Below are 23820 nucleotides of genomic sequence, written 5' to 3' on the forward strand. Positions count from 1 at the left end.
CTCAATAGTTCTCAGCGGACATTCCTCAACACAAATGAGGACCCGTAAGGCTAACCCTCTGGCCACACCAATATTATCAGGAGACATACTCCTTGGAAAGGAGGAGAAGGGATAAGTCAAACAGAGAATGGGAGTCGAATGTCCCTCTTGCATTTTGGGCCAGCCCTTCAAGAGCTAAAGCATCCACCCACCTCCCGGCAATGATGACACTCGATTCTATCACGATTAACGAAAGGGTCACAAACAACCAGAACTACTATCACAAAGATACGGAGAAGAAGAGAAAATGACAGATGACTAACATGTGACACAGCTACCATGTATGAAGATCCCTGAGATTCTTAAGGATAAAACACTTAGGGCGGGGATTCCCGATCCCGCCAGATCCATTTTCTGGTGCGGCCGCGACCCCGCCAGCAGTGGGATCCTCCATCCCGGCAGCCGGCTAATGGGGTTTCCCATTGTGGCCACCCCCCGCGCCGCGGGGAAATGCGCGGGCGTGAGAGCGCTGCTGCAGAGGGAGAATCCCGCCCTCAGTATAGTGCTCCATTGTTAACACCCAATAACCATGATACAGGCCAATATAAGATCGGATAACATACATTATAACAAGGAGACAGTTCAAATATTTCAGTCCAAACCCTGGCCTTCTATTGACTTTACCAAAGGCCAAGGCAGTAGCCGGATTATTGAAAGACTTAACGGAGTTGTCGGATATCACCCTCAGGTCCACCGGCTGTCATGAGCTGTTTTCTGACGTCGTCGAAGTCTCAACGCTTCTGCCGTGTCGGCACCGAGAGGTCCCAGAAAAGTGAGATCCTCGGCCCCTCATGGAGCCAGGTCCAGCCCGTGCCTCGCTGCTTCCAGAAGCTTCTGCCGATCCTTGAGGTTGTGAAAGCGAATGATTATGGATCTGGGACGTTGATTGTTCCTAGTTGTCAAAGACAGGGTACGGTGCGCCCTTTCCAGCTCCGAACGCCCAGCCTTCACGTCCAACTTCTGGCAGCCAGCTCTCAAAAAACTTAACAGGGATCTTACCCTCCACTCCTTCCGGCAGACCGACGAGCCAGACAATCTTCCTCGGACATCGTCCCTCCAGATCCTCCAGGATTTCTGACATACCACGCAACTGGTCTGCCAGGGACTGAATGCCAGCTTCGGCGGAGGAAGCAACATTCTCCACATTCGGGATTCTTTCCTCCGTTTCATCGAGCCTTTTCTTCGTACTCTGCAGCTCGGTCTCACGAGCTCTTCTATTCTGTGTCGACAAGCCGGGTTTGTCGCCTGTTAACCTCCGAGTAATCATTTGCAGTGGCGGTTCGAGAGCTCGCTTGAGGCTCACCCGTTGCACCTGACTGCCCCCCCCCCTTTTAATCGCCAGATTTTGTCGGCATCCTCGGCAATAGCCAAGCATTTGCCGCACACACAGGATAAAAAGGAGGGTTTTGAAAAAGAGTAACGCCAGAGCCGAGGTAAAAGCTGCTATTTCTGTGCCCGTGTCACGTGATCGCGGAGCTTTGCGGTTCAATTTTAGTCGGTCCGCACCATCAGACCAACATCAGTCAATAACATTCTTTCGACATTCAATGTTTGCTGCAGATAAACAGGAGCGAGAGATCAAAAATCTTTATCCTTCATTCCATTAAAAACAACAAAAAAAAACCCCACATCCATAGTTTGCTGTTCTTTCCCTTATCAGGTGAACTAGATAAGAGCAGGTTAATAAATCTCAGAGATGTGAGGTTGGGAAACCAGTCACACAGAGAGCAGGAGGATTCGACTCAGGGGAGGTAAGAAGTGTTTCAGGAATTCTTTGAGGATGCAACTAGTAGAGATGGTGAGGGGAAGCCAGTGGATGTTAATAATGCTTTCAACAAAGTCTCCATTAGAGATTAGCGTGTTGAATTAAATCCCATAGGATTGAAAGTAGTGCACTGAGATGGATAGAAAACTGGTTGTCATACAAGAAATAAAGAGTAGGAATAAATGGGTCTCTTTCCAAATGGCAGGCAGTGACTAGTGGCGTACCATAGGGATCAGTGCTGGGACCCCAGCTATTCCCAATATATATTAATGATATAGATTCCCTCTGGGTTCCCATCCGCCCAGAGCCCGCAGTAATCCTAAACTGGGGCGGGCAAGGCCTTGGACAGGAAACCCGTCCTTGCCCCAATTAAAACCCCTAAGTGGCTACTTAATGGCCACCCAAGGGATGTTTCCCAATTATAGGCTGGCAGGCCGATCACATCCTGGGTGGTGAGTGGGGCACCTTTGAGGATTCCCTCATTTCTGGGATCTTGGTTGGGAAGGGGCGACAGGCTTTTCCATCAGAAGGCCCTTCTGATTGGGCCTCACCCTGCCCATTGGGGTCGACTGACACCCCCGGATCTCCCTCAGCCCTGGCCTTTTCCGAAGACACCGACAGTCCCCGCTGGTGACCCCAACCCCCAAACCTTCCCTACCTTCCTGTCATGTGACAGTACCTTTAAGAAATGGGTGTTTATAAATGGGTGTTTATATAAATATCTGTGGTGAGAGTACCTTTAAGAAATTAGTGTTTAGAGACTTCCGGTGGCGGCAATGGAGATTTCCGGTGGCGGCAATGCGGAGCTAAGCCGCACGTTCGGCAGCTCCCGCTAATAACGGACTTTGGGGCTCTTTCCAGGGCCCCCAACGGAACTTCGACGACGAATCCCGACATGGGAAGGGGTCTGAAGTAAATCCCTAAGGTCCTATGGTCTGGACCAGGAGTGGGGTAAGAGGAAAAACAGTGGAAACGCTCCTGGAAAGGCGGGGGAAGAGAAACAAAATGGCGGCCGGCAGAGCCCTCGAGGAGCTGAGGCAGTGGGCGCAGGAGCAGCAGGAGACTCTGCTGGGCTGCTTCCAGGAGCTGAAGGTGGAGCTGCTGGAGTCGCTGAAGGCTACCACCAGAGAGTTGATGGAGACTCAGACAGCCCAGGGGGCCGCGATCTGGGAGCTGCAGCAGCAGGCCTCCGAAAGGGAGGATGTGGCCATCGCGGGGAAGGTGGAGATGCACGAGGCGCTCCATAAAAGGTGGCAGGAGCGGTTCGAGAAGCTGGACAACCGGTCGAGGAGGAAGAATTTGTGGATCCTGGGCCTCAAGGAGGGGCTGGAGGGATCGGACCTGGCGGCCTATGTGGTCATTATGCTGAACTCTTTGATGGAAGCTGGGTCCTTCCAGGGGCCCCTGGAGTTGGAGGGGGCCTACAGAATTCTGGCTAGGAGGCCCAAGCAGAACGAGCCGCCGCGGGCGGTGTTGGTGCGGTTTCACCGGTTCGTTGATCGTGAGTGTGTGCTCCGGTGGGCCAAGAAGGAGCGGAGCAGCAAGTGGGAGAACACGGAGGTGCGGATCTTCCAGGACTAGAGTGCGGAGGTGGCTAAGCGGAGGGCCGGGTTCAACCGGACGAAGGCGGTGCTCCACAGACGGAGCGTGAAGTTTGGCATGTTGCAGCCGGCGCGTCTGTGGGTCACCTACAAGGACCGGCACCATTATTTTGAGTCCCCGGAGGAGGCGTGGGCCTTTATGCAGGCCGAGAAACTGGACTCAAACTGAGGGTCTAAGATGGGGGATTTTGTATGATAATGTAATTGTGTTTGATTTTTGCTCTGGAGGGGGGGGGGTCTCTATTTAATGCAGGATGTGTGTTGGCTTTAGGGTGGGTGGGGCGATGTCCTTATGTCTTTTTGTAGGGGTCTGGTGGAGGGTTCGGGCAGGGAGGTAAACTGGGAATGCGGGGAGCTGGTGGTGGGGACCGGCAATGGGAGTTGCCCTAGAGGAGGCGGGGCTGGGCAGGGTGAAAGCGCGGGCTTTCCTCTTGTTTCCCGCGCTGTGGGATGATGGGGGCGGAGTCGGGGCTGAGAAGCGCGGGCCGTTGCTGTTATTTTCCCGCGCAAGAGTGGGGGGGGGGGGAGGAGGGCCTGCTGATGGGCACGAAGGAGGAGGAGTAGCCCCACATGGGGAGGAGTCGGAGGTATGGCGGGAGTCGGCGGGGTCAGCAGAAGTTAGCTGGCTCACGGGAGTGCTATGGAGGGAGGGGCGCGGCTAGGAGGGGTCCTAGCCTGGGGGGGGGGGGGGGGGGGGGGGGTACCGGGTTGCTGCTGAAATGGCCAGGAAGGACCTGGAGGATGCAGGGGGTGGGGGGGGGGGGGGGGGGGGGGGGGGGGAGAGTTGCCACCGTGGGGAAACTGGTCGAGCGGGGGACGCTGGCCGGGGGTGGGCAGGGGATGGGTCATGGCTAATCGGCAGGGGAGGGGGGCAGGGAGCCCTCTGATCCGGCTGATAACCTGGAATGTGAGGGGGCTGAATGGGCCGGTCAAGCGGGCCCGGGTGTTTGCGCACTTGAAGGGGCTGAAGGCAGACGTGGCTATGCTCCAAGAGACACACCTGAAAGTGGCGGACCAGGTTCGGCTGAGGAAGGGGTGGGTGGGCCAAGTATTTCATTCAGGGCTGGATGAGAAGAATCGGGGGGTGGCGATCCTGGTGGGAAAGAGGGTGTCGTTTGAGGCGTCAAATGTGGCGGCTGACAGTGGCGGGAGGTATGTGATGGTGAGTGGTAAGCTGCAGGGGGAGCGGGTGGTGTTGGTGAATGTTTACACCCCAAATAGGGAGGATGCGGGGTGTATGCGGCGCATGTTGGGCCGCATTCCGGACCTGGAGGTGGGGGGCCTGATCATGGGGGGGGGACTTCAACACGGTGCTGGATCCCCCATTGGATCGATCCAAGTCCCGGACGGGTAGGAGGCCGGCGGCGGCTAAGGTGCTGAGGGGATTTATGGATCAGATGGGAGCCCTCTGCTCCGGCTGATAACCACTGTCAGCCGCCACATTTAACGCCTCAAACGACACCCTCTTTCCCACCAGGATCGCCACCCCCCGATTCTTCTCATCCAGCCCTGAATGAAATACTTGGCCCACCCATCACTTCCTCAGCCGAACCTGGTCCGCCACTTTAAGGTGTGTCTGGAGGTTTGCGAGGCCAAGGGCCAGGGAGTACTCGTTTCATTTCAGTCCCATTTCAATACAATTAACGGGAGCCACCCTGTCTCCAAAGGCCTCCCGCGATCCAGCCCCCCCCCCCGCCGATTAGTACTCCTTGCGTAAAATATGAACCTGGTGGAAGGGTTTCTGTGGGGAGCCGAGGAGATGAGGCGCCATCGTTGCTCATAGCAACGAGCCCGGGAGTGCTGGGTTTGCCACCCCATGTGCTCGCTGGGGGTTGGGGGGGGGGAACCCTTTGCTGGGGTGGGGGACCCTCTGCAGGGATAGGCTGCCATGGGGAGGGGTGAAGGGGTGCGCTGAGGGGAGGGGGCAACTGGGGAACAACCGCTCACGGCAACATCATGCCAATCCCTGGGTGGGGTGTACCTGTTCCAGGGCAACCCCTGTCCCTGTCCGTCTGCCCCAACGATCACCCGTAACCCCCACCGACTGCTGAGGCCTCTGGCCGTGCGGCTGGAGATTATCGCTAATAGGGAATTGGCAATTGTGGTTAAGTGAGCACTTCACACATCCCGAGTGGATTCCTGTGGGTGGGCGGGCCATGTAGCATGTGAGAGTCACTACCTAGCATCCCAATCACACCCTGTTGCCTGGGCAACTGTGGTTGAACACTGCGGGAGGCATCACGACACAAGCAACATCCGAACACCCAGGGGATTGGACACAGCTCTGGGGACATGTCCACAGCCGGAGGTGGGTGAGTGCCACGGGGGGGAGGGGGGGAGGGGTGCTGGTGCTGGTGGAGAGTGGGGATAACAGCTGTACGGCAACTATAACAGTTGCATCCCCGGAGCTCTCCTCCGAGGTGTTCCCCTCGGTGTCGGGAGAGGGTGCCTCCCGGGACGGGCAGGCTCCATCGACTGGAGGACCTGCGGGAGAATGGACATGTGGTCAGTGGGAGGGATGGGTCAGTCAGGAATGCTAAACTAGACTCACTGTTGTGTCCTGCGACCTTGCCGTTACAATGACGCATACAGAACATCTGATGACGTAACTAGAATGATGATTTATTGATTAACACGTGGAAAGATAAAAAACAGAATCGGTTATTATTTGAGTTTCTCTTCTGGAACTCCCCTGTGTGCGACTGTCCTGTTGTACGCCTTACTACCAACTGGCAAGTATCCCACGTCACGTGACCAATATCTGACGCCACCAGCTGGTTGGAGGTCGTATTGCTAACTATGTACAATACTAGTCACAGGCATATCTCCACACTCACGTCTGACAGGTCCTCCGGGTGGAGCCCGGTGGTTCCTTTCCTCTGTGGCCTTTGCCAGCCTCCGCATTGGCGACCAATCTGTCCTCGGCCACCCCAGTCACCTTCCGGGCACGCTCCTCGAAGGAGGTGAAGATTCTTATGTCCAGCACCCCTCTGCCATGGTCTGGGCCCTCTCCCGACGGTTATGGGAGAGCTTTTCCCGAGGAGACACGGACGGGGCATCGTTAGCCACATGCGTGGTTCACAGTGGTGGTAGAGGGGGTGTGAAGGAGGGTTGGAAAGGGGAGGGGTGTGGAGAGAAAGGGGCTGGTGGGCATATGTGGAGTTGGGTGCCACCCGGTGTAGGTCATTGACCTTTTTCCGACAGTGGATGCCAGTCCTCCTGGTCACACTCCCCAAGCTCACAGCGGTCTCCACCTCATGCCAGGCAGCTCTGGCTGCCTTGTGGCTGACTCTCCGGGACCCTCAGGGGGAACAGGACATCCCTCTTGGCCTCCGCTACGTCTAGCAGCCACCCCAGGTCAGCATCCCCGGAATCTTGCGGAACAGTCTCCTCAGCGCCATTGTTGCGAGCTGGGCTGGGGTAGGCTGAGCAAGTGCAGCTCAAGGGCTGCTCGACCTTGTTAGCGGGGAGCTAGCGAGCGCGGTCCCGGCGGATCAGCTGGCGAGCCTTCATTTGCGGCGAGAAGCCCATGAGGCCTCGTTAAGTGGACCAATTAACGTTGCTGGACAAAAGAATCCTCACCTCCTCGCTGGGCCAAGTGCCGGGAAGCTCGCGGCAATTCCCGCTCGCTACCACACTTAGAAATCTTTCCAGAGAATTGCGCCCATAGAATGCTTAAAGGAGCCAGAAATTGCAGGGAAAGGACAAGGGATTGAGACTGACTGTATTGATCTTTGAAAGAGAACAATGGGCTGAATGGTCTCCTTCTGGGTGCTGTACACCCAACGCTTCTATGATGAGACCTGATATGATGTGGTGACATTATTCCAATCTAGACCACTTGTCCTGTACAGCAAGCGGCAGGTAATGGTAACTAGTTTGCTGCTTAATTAGATGAAGGAGACATCAACTGGTCACTATTCTGTTAATGTTTTCCAGACACAAACACGGCAAGGTCAATAATCCTGCTCCTTGATCCTGTGATTCCATCAAGTTAATAAGCCTGAAAACCTGAGGATTAGAAAGCAGACATACAGCGAGCGGAAAGATTAATGTGAACAAGGTACGAGACGCTCCTCATGTTTTCCTGAGTTTTAAACTTCAGCGCATGAAACCAGTAAAAGTTATTTAAGGGGCAGCACGGTGGCGCAGTGGGTTAGCCCTGCTGCCTCATGGCTCCGAGGTCCCAGGTTCGATCCCGGCTCTGGGTCACTGTCCGTGTGGAGTTTGCACATTCTCCCCGTGTCTGCGTGGGTTTCGTCCCCACAACCCAAAGATGTGTAGGATAGGTGGATTGGCCATGCTAAATAGCCCCTTAATTGGAAAAAATGAATTGGGTACTCTAAATTTTTTTTTAAATATTTAAAATGGCTCTTCAGCGAGGGCTCAATGAAAAGCTCTCTTCTTTTTTAAATCCAATTTCCAGCTATTTGTTTTCACCAAAGGCTTTAACGGAGTCAAACTTCGGCGCTCTGGAAAACGTTACATAAAATTGCTCCTGTGCAGAAACAGGCCAAGGAATAGAAATACATTTCTTCTGCAAGGATTCTGGCCTTGTTTCTAGTTGTAGAGAAATTAAAATTGAGAACTGTTTGCTCCTCAGTTGAAGACACAGGTTTATACCTGCTGGACTCGATGTTATTTGAGGAATAATTACTCTATTTCCTTGAAACATGTTTGTTAGAATTTCAGGCTCTGTCTAGGAAGCAGCTTCCTGACATCCGGACTTATTCCGTGACAAAGTTTGTGAATAGGATTCAAGTTTTGCAGCAACGTGGTAGCTGCTACTTCCTTGAGTTCAGGTTTGCGTATTGGCTCGACAATGGGGTTAGACTGCGTAAAAACACTAGAGGGTTTAGACTGTTGTCACTTTCTTCACCGATAAAATTAATGTTGACATGAACCGGGGAGGGTCCAGAGGAGATTCCCCAGGCCGTTGCTGGGTCTGGACAAATGCATCCGAGAGGAAAGATTGGGATCGATCCCCTTCGAATGGAGGAGGTTGGGGGGAGGGGGGGTGGATTGAGATGTACCACATTGAGCAGGGCCTGGTTGGGGTGGATGGGAAGGGCCTATTTACCTTAACAGAGAGGTCAGTGACGAGGAGGCACGGCTTTAAAACAATTGACAGAAGGATTAGAAAGGCGGTGAGGAGAAATGTTTGCACCTCAAGGATTGTGGGGAACTGGAACTCACACCCTGAAGGGGTGTTGGAGGCAGAGACCCTCATCTCATTATAAAGCTGTCTGGATATGTACCTGAGCTGCTGTAACTTGACAGCTTTCTGAAAAACTTTTTCGTTCAAACCTAGTGACCCTTTTCAATCTCACCACACAGAATAGCTTTTGTGTAATAAGTTATGTCAAATAATGCCCAGCACTTTTGCCACACTTAGCCAATTCTTTTTTAAAATGTTTTAATCTTTATTAGTGTCACAAATAGGCATACATTAACGCTGCAATGAAAATCCCCTAGTCACCACATTCTGACGCCTGTTCGGGTACGCAGAGGGAGAATTCAGAATGTCCAAATTACCTAACAGCACGTCTTTCGGGACATTTGTGGGAGGAAAGCGGAGCACCCGGAGGAAACCCACGCAGACACAGGGAGAACGTGCAGACTCCGCACAGACAGTGACCCAAGCTGGGAATCGAACCTGGGTCCCTGGCACTGTGAAACAACTGTGCTAACCACTCTGTGACCGTGCCGCCCTCTCATCCTCCCCATTCCACGCCAACGCCTCCCTCCATCAATCCCATCACATCTCGCGTTGAAATTACCCCACCAGCCAGGAGAACTTTGTTATCAGGCACACCCCCAACCCCACTTACCTTCCGCTGTTTTACTTCTGAACCGACATCACATCCCACCATTGCAATCAACCATTGGCGGATACACATCCATCGTGCAGTCCTGCCCTCCTCACGCCCCACTTGCAGCCTCGTGTCAAGGAAGCGCCTACCAAATAAATCCATGCGCCACTTAAACTGACCAATCAAGACTGCCTAAACATACAAAAACGGAGTGTTATTACGATGTTTTGTTTTAAAAGAAAGGAATGGGTTAATCTCAGATTTCCTTTCTGATTAAATGTCTGCTGCATGTATTCTTTTTGCAGTGATCCTGGTGTTATTAACAATGGCCTATATCCTACACGCAACCATTTACGTAAAAATGGCCATTGTTCAAAGTGACATGTGAGCAGTAAAATCACCAGAAAGGATAACTTTGCAACAAGGTTTGAACTGACCTGGAAGTTCCAGGGGGTGCAAGTATTTTTGGAACAAAAGAAGGCCATGGGGAGTTGGTAAATATGGAGCCATTCAGCTCGCTTGGCGATGGAGGGCATCTCCAGCAAACAGGCAACTTTTTGGCAACATTTTCTATACGAGTGTCAATATTAAGCATCCAGCTCAGTACAGGACAGCCAAGTGCAGAAAATACCCCGTTACTCTTCCCCAGTAATGTACATTAAGTTCAAAAACACTTCTTGCTGCATCTGTGTGAATATTTCCATTTCTCACGACAGAAATTCCCCATGAGAGATGTGTAAAGCAGGTTAGTAAGTTTTCTCTTATCTTGCAATCTCCCAAACTCCGAGCAAGGGGAAGACAGTCCAAGTGGTCTGCATTCATGGGTCAGTTGTTAAATAGTAACCATCAATATCCTAAGCGTTACCACTGACCAGAAACTGAATTGGAGCTGACAGCAATATAAATACTGTGGCTACAAGAGCAGGTCAGAGGCTGGGAAATATATACCGAGTAACTCGCTTCCAGCTTCAACGTGCACAGCGAGTGGACCATCTCCGTCTGGGACTGCGCCACATCACACTGCGACTGTGCCACTACCTTCTGGGTTTCTGTCATATTAGCCAGTGACTGCACCATCTCCTTCTGGGACTGGGCCACCTTCCTCTGTATCTGCGCCACGTCAACCAGCGCCTGGGCAATGCCGCCGACATTCCCGGCCATGGCCTGCTGCGACTGGGCCACGCTCAGGAGCGTCGCTGTGATTTCCTGGTGGCTCTGGGGCATGGTTGCCTGTGAGGTGGCAACCCTGTCCTGGGCCTCGGCCACCGCCTGCACAGAATGCCCCAGGCCTTGGACATACTGATCTTTAGCTACAACCCTCGCCCCCCCCCAATGCCTTGTGCGGTGTTGGTTTGGATGGCATGTATTGTCAGCACCACCTCCTGCTCCTGCACGCGTTTGGACTCTTCCAACTGCATCTGCATGTACTGGATGCTCACCGACAACCCCTCATGTGTTCTCTGCATCTCCACAATCGATGGGACTGTCCATTCCAGTGGCCCGAAACCCACCTGGAAGGCAGCCAGTTCCTGGGGTCGGCCTGCCCTCCGACCGTCCGCCCCCTTGGGTGTTCCTACCTCCACCTGATGTAGCGGATGAGCTGTGTGGAGCGCACCAGAGAGTGTCCCAGGAGCCTCTTCACTAAAGTGCCCAACAGAGTGTAATGTTCTTGTCGGATGGCCTGATTTATATTACAAGAACACTTGCAGCTAAAGCTATAAAGGATTTATTAACATTAACTGTGGGTCAACTATATACAAAACAACAGTATGATTAACAGTATGAACATACACAAACCACTATCTCTCTCCCAGCTCACTAGTCAGTCTGAGGTCACCTGACTCTGATCTTCACTTAGATGATGAGACTCCTAGTGGGACGTCAATGACACAACCATGATATCACTACATGGTTGAGGTGTGTCTGTGAGATGGTGGAGGGTTTTGGAGACAGCTGTGACGGGAAATCCGTGTCATCCTCAGGATCAAGCTCCGGGGTCTCCTGAGTGTCGTGTCAAGCTGCCATCCGAGCTGCCCTCCTCGTCGCTGCTTGGCTCACGGGGGGAGGGGGGGGGGGCCTGGCTGTGGCACTGGCTGGGGGTGGGGACGCCAGGTGGACCCACCCCATCTCCAGCAGCACCTGCAAGACACTGTAAAAGACGCATGATTAGACTGCGGGCTGGGGGGGGGGGGGGGGGGGGGGGGGGGGGGGGTTGGTGGTGAGGGGGGCGATATGGGGGTGAGGGTGGTGTGGGGGTGGGGGTGGGGGTGAAGGTGAAGGTGGGATTGAGGGTGGTGTGGGGTGAGGGTGGGGTTGAGGGTGGAGATGGTGTGGGGGCGCGGGGTCGTGTGGGGGTGAGGGTTGTGGGGCTGAGGGTGGTGTGGGGTGATGTTGGGGGGGGGGGTTGGCGCACGTGTCACAGGGAACCCCAACTCAGCGGGGTCTCATTTCCTCGCCCGCAGCTGCCTTCCACCTCGGTGACCTCCTGTTCCTCCGGGCTGCCGACCACATCCGGGGCCCTCTGCCCTGCCATGGTGAGGGGCCGCAGCTCCGACAGTCCCCCTCCTGCCTTCTCCCGCCCCCTGGTGGTTGTGGGCAGAGCTTGTCAGCCTCCTGAGTGTCAATCTGGGACCTGGCGAATCCGACAACGTTTCTCATTGGAATCAATTGTGTTCCACGTGGCGCCAGTGCTGTCCCCTTAACAGTAGCTGAATTAGTCCAGGTGCGGTGGCAGCTTACTGACATGGAACTCCACGGATTCTGCACCGGCATCAACACTTGGAGCTGGATTCTCTGATTGCGCGGCTACGTCCGCGTGATCCGTGTGCTTTTCCAACGGAAAGGTCAGCGCTGCACCCGCACTGATCCTCCAGCGGGTGGGGGGGGGGGGGGGGGGGGGGGGAGGGCGGGGGGGGGGGGGGCGCTAGCAGCCATGTCGCGTCAAGCCCCCGTGGATAATGCCGCACGGCAGGCGGCCACGCCGTACAACATGGCACCAGCCGCGTGGGTACCCGGCCTGCCAATACTTCCCCCCCCCCGTAACCCGCCTCGCCACCCCCAGAGCACCCCCTACCAGTCCCCCCCAGCCCCCACCGAAGCCCCCCCCGCCCCCCACCAGCGTAACGGTTCTCCCCTCCCCCCCCCCCCCCCCCCCCCGGACTGTGGCGGTGCTGGACTCAGTCCGCAGCCGCCACGCGTGTTCCCTGAAAGTTGTGAGGACACGCGGCCCACGCCGACGGGAACTCGGCCCGTCGGGGCCGGAGCATCCGGAGAGGACCCCGGGTGATGTCCTGAGGCCGTCCCGATTACCTGTGGTGTACTCCTTCAGTACAGCATTTCTGACGGGGGTGGAGCACCGGAAAAGCGGCACCGCCCCTGATTCCAGAGTAAAATCCCATTCTCCGGCCGATCGCCAAACGCGATTCCGGCGTCGCTGATCGGAGAATCCAGCCCTTAGTGTCTGGAAAGGAGAATCCCGCTCCTTATCTCCCATCAGCCTTCTGTGAGTTATGCAGTCATTTAAGAGAGTAAACAATAGAGTTTATTGGTAATTTAACTTGTGGTTTACTTTATAAGGTTGATACTGTTGGTAATAAACCTGTCATCATTCTAATGATGTAATTATATCCATTCAGCTCTCTACTGCTGACAGAGTTTTGAAGACTTGACTCCATCATGAAGATATTTGCAGTTGCTTTGTTGCTCCTTATCGTCAAAGGTATTTAATAAAATTTCTTCAAACTGATTAAAAGCACAACTAGCTGTGAAAACAAAACCGTTTTCAAAACCGAGGTGGAGATGGTTAGCAGCTTCAAATTCCTAGGGGTGCACATCTCCAATGATCTGTTCTGGCCCACCCACGTCGGCGCTACCACCAAGAAAGCACAACAGCGCCTATACTTCCTCAGGAAACTAAGGAAATTCGGCATGTCCACATTAACTCTTACCAACTTTTACAGACGCACCACAGAATGCATCCTATCTGGCTGCATCACAGCCTGGTATGGCATCTACACAGCCCAAGACTGCGAGAAACATCAGCTGTGAATACCGGCCAGTCCATCACACAAACCTGCCTCCCATCCATTGACTCCATCTACACCTTCCGCTACCTGGGGAAAGTGGGCAGCATAATCAAAGACCCCTCCAACCCGGCTTACTCACTCTTCTAACTTCTTCCATCGGGCAGGAGATACAAAAGTCTGAGAACACGCACAAGCAGACTCAAAAACAGCTTCTTCCCCACTGTCACCAGACTCCTAAATGACCCTCTTATGGACTGACTTCATTAACACTAAACCCCTTATGCTTCACCCGATTCCGGTGTTATGTAGTTTCATTGTGTACCTGGGGTTGCCCTATTATGTATTTTCTTTTCTTTTCTTTCATGTACTTAATGATTTGTTGAGCTGCTTGCAGAAAAATACTTTTCACTGTACCTCGGTCGTGTGCGGACAATTCGCCGAAAGACAATTAGCCGACAGACAGTTGGCCGACAGACAATTCACAGACAGGACAATTCACAGTCAGGACAATTCACAGACAGGACAATTCACAGTCAGGACAATTCACAGACAGGACAATTGGCCGACAATTGCCTCGCCATTCAATAAGATCATAACCCCTTATATCAACAAATATGTGAGTTCCAATGTCATGTACAGAAGAGTCTGCATTTCTTTTGTTTCGGTGAAATTTATGCTATTAAAACATTCAACAGAAATGTCCAAGAACAAGGCTTCTATGTGACTATTTCAAGGTATCGTCCACCTCCCCCCCCCCCCCCCCCCCCCCCCAACCCCTCCCACCAGATTCCCCCCCACCCCCATGCCATACATATTAAACATAACATAATCAAACTGAAGCACCTGTAAAATGGAGAAAATAGCTCAGTCAAATTTGGCAAGTAAATACTGCGCCCGACCCGAATCCTGACGGATATAATTACAAGTGGCATTAAGAAAACAAAGTGTGCCGAATTATTTTGGAGTAATTCATGACACAAGCATTGCGTCACATCATGTGGCTTGGAATTCAGCAGAGCATAATGGACAAACCTCCGCTTTCATATGTAGCTGGACATATCGCTTGACAGAATTTGAACAGAATATTCATGCGAGCCAACGATTCCGATATTTTTGGACCTTTGGCACATCCGAGGGTTTGCTGCAATGAGATGCTTTTGTAGGAAACAGCATCCGTACTTACAGGGGGGAAACTTAAGCATTTAGGTGGTAACAATACAGAGATTCGTTGACCAAAGGAAGTGTTGATAAATGTTTAGAAGGACGTAATTTAGTATAACTATTTTAAGCGGGTTCCCTGTCGGCCAATTGTCCTGTCTGTGAATTGTCCTGTCTGTCAATTGTCTGTCGGCCAACTGTCTGTCGGCCAACTGTCTGTCGGCCAATTGTCCTACTACCACCTCGGTACATGTGACAATCAACAAAATCCAATCCTAATATGAAAAAGCAAATATCACAGCCAAGCATTCCAATGATCGACTTGCAGTCTGCTGCTCCACTCTCAGTGTCGTGCAGGGTCTTCAACACCATAAATAAGAATGTCTACAATGGAGAGTATAGAGCAACACCCATGCTCTGAACTAATGAGTGGCAGAATTCCAGCTTGATCCTTCCATACATAAGGAATGCCAGTCTGGGAATCAAACATTTCTCCACATTTTGCGCTGTGGGCTGTATTGGGATTCCAGACCAGACCCCAACAGTGATGATGATACCAGACAGAACCCCAATATTTTATTTTAATTTTGTAAGACTGTGAGGAAATGATACCTCACTCAGGAGTAAAGGAATAGGGAGGGATATGGTATATTAAAACTGTCATGTGAGAGTACCTTTAAGAAATTGGCGTTTATAAATGGGTGTGTATATAAATATCTTTTACTTTTGTTTTTGAGAAGGCTGTAGGGTATGTTTTAGTTTCATTTTCAGTGTTGGAGCTGAAGCCAGACAGAGCAGGTCTACTGCTGTTCTCTCTGCCATCAAAAGACTATCTCTTGATCATTTGGTGAATTCAGAATTATAAATGTTCTCAGTAGTGAATGTAAACTTAATGCGCTTCTGTTGGAAGGTGTTTTAAGTCTTATGGATGTTAAAAGGAAAGCTTAAAGGATTACTTAGTGTTGTAGTCTTTGGGGGTTGTATTTTCATTGATGATTGCTAAGATGTTCACTGTATGGTGATTTAGCAGTTTGGATCAGAAATTGGCTAGTTGATAGAAGACAAAGAGTGGTGGTTGATGGGAAATGCTCTGACTGGTGTCCAGTTACTAGTGGTGTGCCACAAGGATCTGTTTTGGGGCCGTTGCTGTTTGTCATTTTATAAATGACCTGGAGGAGGGCGTAGAAGGATGGGTGAGTAAATTTGCAGATGACACTAAAGTCGGTGGAGTTGTGGACAGTGCAGAAGGATGTTACAAGTTACAGCGGGACATAGATAAGCTGCAGAGCTGGCTGAGAAGTGGCAAATGGAGTTTAATGCAGAAAAGTGTGAGGTGATTCATTTTGGAAGGAGTAACAGAAAGGCAGAGTACTGGGCTAATGGTAAGATTATGGTCGTGTGGACGAGCAGAGAGATCTCGGTGTCCATGTCCATAGATCCCTGAAAGTTGCCACCCAGGTTGAGAGGGTTGTTAAGAAGGCGTACGGTGTGTTAGCTTTTATTGGTAGAGGAATTGAGTTTCAGAGCCATGAGGTCATGTTGCAGTTGTACAAAACTCTAGTGCGGCCGCATTTGGAGTATTGTGTGCAGTTCTGGTCGCCACATTATAGGAAGGATGTGGAAGCGTTGGAAAGGGTACAGAGGAGATTTACAAGGATGTTGCCTGGTATGGAGGGACGATCATATGAGGAAAGGCTGAAGGACTTGAGGCTGTTTCGTTAGAGAGAAGAAGGTTAAGAGGGGACTTAATTGAGGCATACAAGATGATCAGAGGATTAGATAGGGTGGACATCGAGAGCCTTTTTCCTCGGATGGTGATGTCCAGCACGAGGGGACATAGCTTTAAATTGAGGGGAGATAGATATAGGACAGATGTCAGAGGTAGGTTCTTTACTCAGAGAGTAGTAAGGGCATGGAATGCCCTGCCTGCAACAGTAGTAGACTCGCCAACACTAAACGCATTCAAATGGTCATTGGATAGGCATATGGACGATAAGGGAATAGTGTAGATGGGCTTTAGAGGGGTTTCACAGGACGGTGCAACATCGTGGGCCTGTACTCCGCTGTAATGGTTCTATGTTATATGTTCTATGTTTTAAAAAGGTTAACTTGAATTCATAGAATAAACATTATTTTGCTTTAAAAATACTTTTCCATTTCTGCTCTACCACACCTGTAGAGTGGGCCGTGTACTCCCCATACCACAATCTATTAAAAGTTGTGGGTCAGGTGAACTCCATGATACACTTTGGGGTTCTCTAAACCCTGGCCAATAACAAAACAAAATTTATTATTAACACAGTGTTAAAATATCTTTAACATGATCCCGGAAAATAGCTAACAATTACCCCTTAAACAACGCCATTCAGTACAGTGAATACAATATCCTTAATTACTATCCTTATTCCCATTTAAGGAACAAGAAAATAAACCATCTCAGCTCTTACTCCACCTGAAATACCAATGGCACAGAGGAATATTTACTTTCCAGAGTTATTCTTTGAGAAAGCGATCTTTTGACACTAATTTACAGAGAAGATCTAGTTCTGGTCAGACTCATGCAGATGTTTTGGCTGTATCTCTTCAAAAGCTAATTCAACTGGCGAGTTTCAGCCCCGCATTGCCCTCGGACAAGTCTGAACAACTTTAAATACTGTTAATCTCTTCTTACCTAAACTGCTGAGAGCAAAATTAGGGTGAAGTTGTTCAGAATTAAAGAAAATCTCTTTAATGCGGGTTTGAAGTTTTCCTTTATCATCAAGGCTATCAAGATGAATTGCCAAGAGATTGATTTTGACACTGCTACGTAGGGAGGGAACGCTGCCTCCAGCTTTAGCTGAGAATTGAGACTCACACCCCGGCTGTTCTAAAAGCCCAAGATTCCCAGGGCACTGGCCAAAGAGCGGCTGCAAGTTTTCCCACAGCGCCGGCCAACATTCCTCCCTCAACCATGATCATCTGAAACATAGCGACTGCAGTCATGTTTCCGATTTATCTGGGGTCTTGCTGTGCACAGGACGGCGGCTTCAAAGCAAGTTGTGAGTGAAGCCCCCTTGAGATATTTCAGTGAGATGCACACAGCCCAGAGTTGGAAACTTGTGAGAAGCAGTTTGGGGACACTTGGTGTGGCTGATCCGTGGCTTGAGGGTGCAAGGGTTTCTTGTTTCCTCATTGCTTTCCAGCGTCTTCTCCCGGAGGGTTTGTTAACGGGCTCCCGCTAGGGCATTTTCCAGGCAGCCAACACCCATTGACTGCAGCAAGGACCATAGCATCTGGAGAGATGTCTGAAGGGAAAGTTAGCAGTGGCAGGAGGGGTGCCAGCTGTTCAGAAGATTTCACAACGACCATGCACCAGAACTACTAAAAGAGTCTTTGTCTCTTGTGTTCTTGTACAGGTAATCATGGAGGTGTCATCCCCAAGGGTGAATCCAAATCCAGCAGATTCACGCACAGGCAAATATCTTATCGGATGTTCTATGAAGCATTGGGTACACTAGCAGGTGGTGCTTTCCAAGTAGTGGCAGAGAGTGAGATAGGCAGATTGGCTGAGTAAGTATTTAGCTACTGGCGATTATAACTATCAGAGAGAACTGTCTTCAGCAGATATTTCGACCTCTCTTTCCGACGTCTTTGACCAGGATTTTGGTCACAAAGCCCTAATATCTCCTTATGCGGCTCAGTATTCCTGTGGAGCAACATGTGACGATTTATGAATTTAAATTCTGTGCATCATTACAAGTTGCCCTTATTATTGTAATGCCTGGCACCAAATGTCAGTTTCCCTCCTTATCGTGGTCACCTGAAAATCAAGGTTAGTGGGCAGCACGGTGGCACAAGTGGTTAAGCACGGTTGCCTCACGGCGTCGAGGTCCCAGGTTCGATCCCGGCTCTGGGTCACTGTCTGTGAGGAGTTTGCACATTCTCCCCGTGTCTGCGTGGGTTTCGTCCCCACAACCCAAAAAGATGTGCAAGGTAGAGGGATTGGCCACGCTAAATTGCCCCTTAATTGGAAAAAAATTGAATTGGATACTCTAAATTTATAATTATGAAAAAAAAGAAAATCAAGGTTAGAATTGCAGCTAACTTTGCTCAAACCAGATTTCTAACGATTGGAACTACCTTCATTGCTCACCTCACTTCCCTCTCAAGAACCAGTCTCTCCTTCCCTTCTACAGAGTCTGAGGAAGAATCGTACGGACTCGAAACGTTAACTCTGCTTCTCCAAACGTGATAGATTCGTCGATGTTTACAGCACAGAAGGGGGGGGCGCCATTCAGCCCAATGAGTCCTCACTGATCAACTACACTAACCTCATGCTGCCAGGCCTGCTGAACCTTCCCGGCATTTTCTGTTTTTATGACGGAAACGCGTTCTCTCATTGCTCAACACAGACCACTGGCGGATTCTCCGTCCGCAGACGCCGGAATTGGGAAATGCAATTGGGTGGCGAATCAGATTTGACGCCAAAATCGTGGTGGGCGCCGGTTTCACGCCAAAATGCAATTCTCCGGTGCCTCGACAGCAGCGTCAATGCGTTCCACTCGGCACGTACAGTGAACGCCATTGGTTATACCATTAGCGGGCCTGTGACTCACCTGATGAAGGAGCTGCGCTCCAAAAGCCAGTGATTCCAAACAAACCTGTTGGATTTTAACCTGGTGTTGTAAGACCTCTTACTCTGTTGGATTAATGACAACTCACGGGGAGGCAGAGTGGTATTGGCGCTGGACTCGTAATCCAGAGACGTGGAGTCATGCTCTAGGGACCTGGGTTCAAACCCCGCCATGACAGGTGGCGAAATTTGAATTCAATAAACATCTGGAAGAAAAGTCTAAAGGTGATCAGGAATCGATTGTCATAAAACCCATCTGGTTCACTAATGTCCTGTAGGGACAGGAAATGTCATCCTTACTTGGCCTGGTCTCCATGTGACTCCAGACCCACAGAATGGGGTTGACTCTTAAATACCCTCAGGGGTAGGCAAAGCCGGTCCCTCAGAACTGTACCTTGCTTCACAATTAGCACAATTGCTTCACAGCTCCAGGGTCCCAGGTTTGATTCCCAGCTTGGGTCACTGTCTGTGCGGAATCAGCACGTTCTCCCCGTGTGTGCGTGTGTTTCCTCCGGGTGCTCCGGTTTCCTCCCACAGTCCAAAGATGTGCAGTTTAGATGGATTGGCCATAATAAATTGCCCTGAGTGTCCAAAATTGCCCTTAGTTTTGGGTGGGGTTACTGGGTTATGGGGATCAGGTGGTGATGTGGGCTTGGGTAGGGTGCTCTTTCCAAGAGATGGAGCAGACTTGATGGGCCGAATGGCCTCCTTCTGCACTGTAAATTCTATGGTTCTATGGTTCTGTGATTCACTATTTGGCTTTAGCGCACAAACACAGGCAATTAGTGAGAATATGCATACATCAGCCAAAATTACAGTTTGATGATACACCAGGGTTCAGGCTCTAACATCAGTGTGACATTTTCAAAAGTTTTCTTTTTTTTAAACCAATTTTCCGATATGAATAAGCATCGAGATCCCAAATCAATCTTTTCATGCATACACGGGCTACTATTAATGCTACAAAGAATAACAACTGAATGAATACCAGTACCATGGGGACCATAAACAAAACGAGGAGCAAAAATCACATCAACCAACATTAGACCATAAGACCATAAGACATAGGAGTGGAAGTAAGGCCATTCGGCCCATCGAGTCCACTCCGCCATTCAATCATGGCTGATGGGCATTTCAACTCCGCCTACCAGCATTCTCCCCGTAGCCCTTAATTCCTCGCGACATCAAGAATTTATCTATCTCTGCCTTGAAGCCATTTAGCGTCCCGGCCTCCACTGCACTCCGCGGCAATGAATTCCACAGGCCCACCACTCTCTGGCTGAAGAAATGTCTCCGCATTTCTGTTCTGAATTTACACCCTCTAATTCTAAGGCTGTGCCCACGGGTCCTCGTCTCCTCGCCTAACGGAAACAGTTTCTTTACGTCCACCCTTTCTAAGCCATGCATTATCTTGTAAGTTTCTGTTAGATCTCCCCTTAACCTTCTAAACTCCAATGAATACAATCCCAGGATCCTCAGCCGTTCATCATATGTTAGACCCGCCATTCCAGGGATCATCCGTGTGAATCTCCGCTGGACACGCTCCAGTGCCAGTATGTCCTTCCTGAGATGTGGGGCCCAAAACTGGACACAGTACTCCAAATGGGGCCTAACCAGAGCCTTATAAAGGCTCAGTAGCACATCGCTGCTTTTATATTCCAACCCTCTTGAGATAAATGACAACATTGCATTCGCTTTCTTAATCACAGATTCAACCTGCATGTTTACCTTTAGGGAATCCTCGACTAGCACTCCCAGATCCCTTTGTACTTTGGCATTATGAATTTTCTCACCGTTTAGAAAGTAGTCTATGCTTGGATTCTTTTTTCCAAAGTGCAAGACCTCACATTTTCTCACATTGAATTCCATCAACCATTTCCTGCACTACTCTCCCAAACTGTCTAGATCTTACATTGGACAGTGTAAGAGGTTGATGATGTGATACTGAGGAGCTGTCCTTTGGAGATGTAGTCACTGTTTTTAACTGCCCACGCGATGTTAGGGAACTTCTTGCGGCAATGATATCAGGTCCTGGCTGCCAGGTTCTAGGCATCGGCCTCCTTGGCCAGCTGCACCCATTTCCTGCTCAGGGTTGGCCTTGAGGGCCACGCGTCCCCGCGCAGAAGCATCCCCACTCCCCAGTCCACCTATAACACACAGGCCTCCAGCATCACACATCTCTTCACGGTGCCCCATTTGTGCAGCTCCGCATCACTGTCAATGGCGGTAGAGGCGGCTATTAGCAGCCGGCAGTGTCCATTTTGAAAGGGACAGCCCGCCTTTAAGAAGAGTAGACAGGCTACACCACCTGCTATCGGTGCAGGCCGTTCCATCTCCTGCTGAATGCTCAGGTAGCCATTTGGACCAATCAGACCAGTCGGTTTCAAAATTGCGGCTCTTTACCTTAACAGGATCAGATTGGGTGGGTTGCCAGTTGCTGCCCTGGGCCCCAAAATGGGTGCAGAACTATTTTTAGCCATGTGCGGCCAAGTGAGAGTGTTGCTAAATGTGGACGTTTTTTTCAGCAAGAAAGAAGTGAAGAAACAGAATGAAAAGTAGCATTGAATAAGCAGAAAATGTGACTGAATCTCAGAGGGTGCTTGCTGATGTTTGAGTCAGAATGGAAGAGAGAGATATTGGGTAGAAGATGCCTCATGTGCTGTTTAAACACCGGCATTAACGTGTTGGTGTTGTTGCCTTGTTTCTGTGCTGTTGATTGCATCTAAGTCCACATAAAATGTGTCATTATTTTTCTCCTATGTAGGTCAAGGTTAGCCAAGGTTGAAAGACATTTCCACACCTTGTTTCGACATTCCATGGAGCCATTAGTCTCACTGATGAAAGATATCGGGTGGAGGGGGGAGAATATCGGTCTTCACATTCTGAAACGGCAAAGCCGAGTCAGTAGAATGCTGGCCTCTGCCGTAGGGAATCTATTCAAGGCAATCGGCAACGAAACAACCACCCCCGTTTACGAGAAACTAGTGCTGATTGTCGAAAACCTCCGCCATAACAGTCAGAACTTGACCAATAGTTTGGATCAGGTGTACCTCGGCACTATCCACCAATTGAAGCAAAGCCGCAATATAACTGCTCCTTACACGGCAAATATGATTCGTGAAGTGAGAAACGGTCTCACCGATGTGGTTCATGGGCTGAAGGAGGGACTGAAGGAATTGGTGAAATTGAGTGCAACGCCGGCAACTGCAGCTGAAAAAGATACATCTGTGGGTTCAGACACCTATTAGGGATGGGGAATGTTAATGAAGCTATAAACCAATCATAATGTAACCAGCCTCCATTCCATGTCAGCCTTTGTAATGAATGTAAACACGGTCCAGCGGATACTGTGCAAAATGTGTCACTGATTAAACAATTGGGCCTTTATTTTAATTTTTTAAACCAACAATGTTTTTCTTCCATTGAACCTTGTGTGTGTATGTCTTGTGTAGTGAATTATCTTCATCACATATGTGAGCCAGGATGGAATGGAGAGATACGGGGCCAGGCGTGGGATTATTGGAAGTGTATTAATCCTGTGATACTACAACACAAAACATCCAAACAATCAAACTGCTGTATTATTTCCTCAATCAAAATAAGTCACAGAAAACCTGAATCTGGAACCAATGACACGTTAGCAGACTAAAACAAAGTCTAATAACTCATCATTGTTTTTAATAAATATATTTATTGAAATTCAGAAACGAACAATAACAACATTATCAACAGACAAGGAGACATAATATTTAGGTAAAAACCAATCAGAAAAGTGATATATCCTATATATATACACTCATACATTGGTCTTTGTAACTACACCAATCAAACTATCCCATTATAACTAACCCGTTAACATTCGACCTTGTCCAGTTGTTATGGGCCAGAGTTTAGAGAACCCCAAAGTGTAGCGTGGAGCTCACCTGACCCACAACTTTTAATAGATTGTGGTATGGGGAGCACGGTCCACTCTACAGGTGTGGTAGAGCAGAAATGGAAAAGTATTTTTTTAAAGCAAAACAATGTTTATTCTATGAACTCAAGTTAACCTTTTTAAAGCATACAGTCAACATCTTAGCAACCATCAATTCAAATTCAACCCCCAAAGACTACAACACTAAGTAAACCTTTAAGCTTTCCTTTTTAACATCCATACGACTTAAAATCAAAACCTTTATCAGAAGCACATCAGGTTAAAGTCACTACTGAGAACATTTATAATTCTGAATTAACCAAATGATCAAGAGATAGTCTTTTGATGGCAGAGAGATCAGCAGTACACCTGCTTGGTCTGACTTCAGCTCCAACACTGAAAACGAAACTAAAACACACCCTGCAGCCTGCACAAAAACGAAAGTAAAAAGCTGACAGACAGCCCAGCTCCACCCACTCTCTGGCATCACTGCAGTAGTAAACACCCATTTCTTTTTTAAAAAATACTTTTTATTAAGATTTTCACAAAATATTAACAACAAAACAATATTAACAAAACAGCCATGGTAAAAACCCAAGAACAACACCCACCCAACTACAAAAGCAACTACAAAAACAAAAAGGAAAGAGATAACACCCGCCACATCCCACAAACCCATGTACACAGTTCTCCCTCCCACCGAACCAAACCCCCCCCACGCCCTCCTCGCCCCCCCCCCCCCCCCCCCCCCCCCCCCGGGTTGCTGCTGCTGTCAGCCTATTTCCCTACCGTTCTGCCAAGAAGTCCAGGAAAGGCTGCCACCGATTATAGAACCCCTGTACTGATCCCCTCAGGTCAAATTTCACATTCTCCAATTTGATAAATCCCGCCATA

At 49.9% G+C, this 23820-nt stretch overlaps 1 protein-coding gene across 1 annotated transcript; it reads left to right on the top strand.

Annotated features, from left to right (window-relative positions):
• Positions 1-1737: 1737 nt before the first annotated feature.
• Positions 1738-22422, top strand: LOC119954411. Its single transcript, XM_038779609.1, has 5 exons — positions 1738-1790; positions 7345-7468; positions 12854-12936; positions 17797-17950; positions 21778-22422. Exons 3-5 carry the CDS (start codon positions 12894-12896, stop codon positions 22259-22261), a joined length of 681 nt encoding a protein of 226 aa, XP_038635537.1. The 5' UTR covers positions 1738-1790; positions 7345-7468; positions 12854-12893; the 3' UTR covers positions 22262-22422.
• The last annotated feature ends 1398 nt before the right edge of the window (positions 22423-23820 follow it).

The sequence above is a fragment of the Scyliorhinus canicula genome, chromosome 19, assembly GCF_902713615.1.
Source record: "Scyliorhinus canicula chromosome 19, sScyCan1.1, whole genome shotgun sequence".
NCBI classification, from domain to species: domain Eukaryota; kingdom Metazoa; phylum Chordata; class Chondrichthyes; order Carcharhiniformes; family Scyliorhinidae; genus Scyliorhinus; species Scyliorhinus canicula.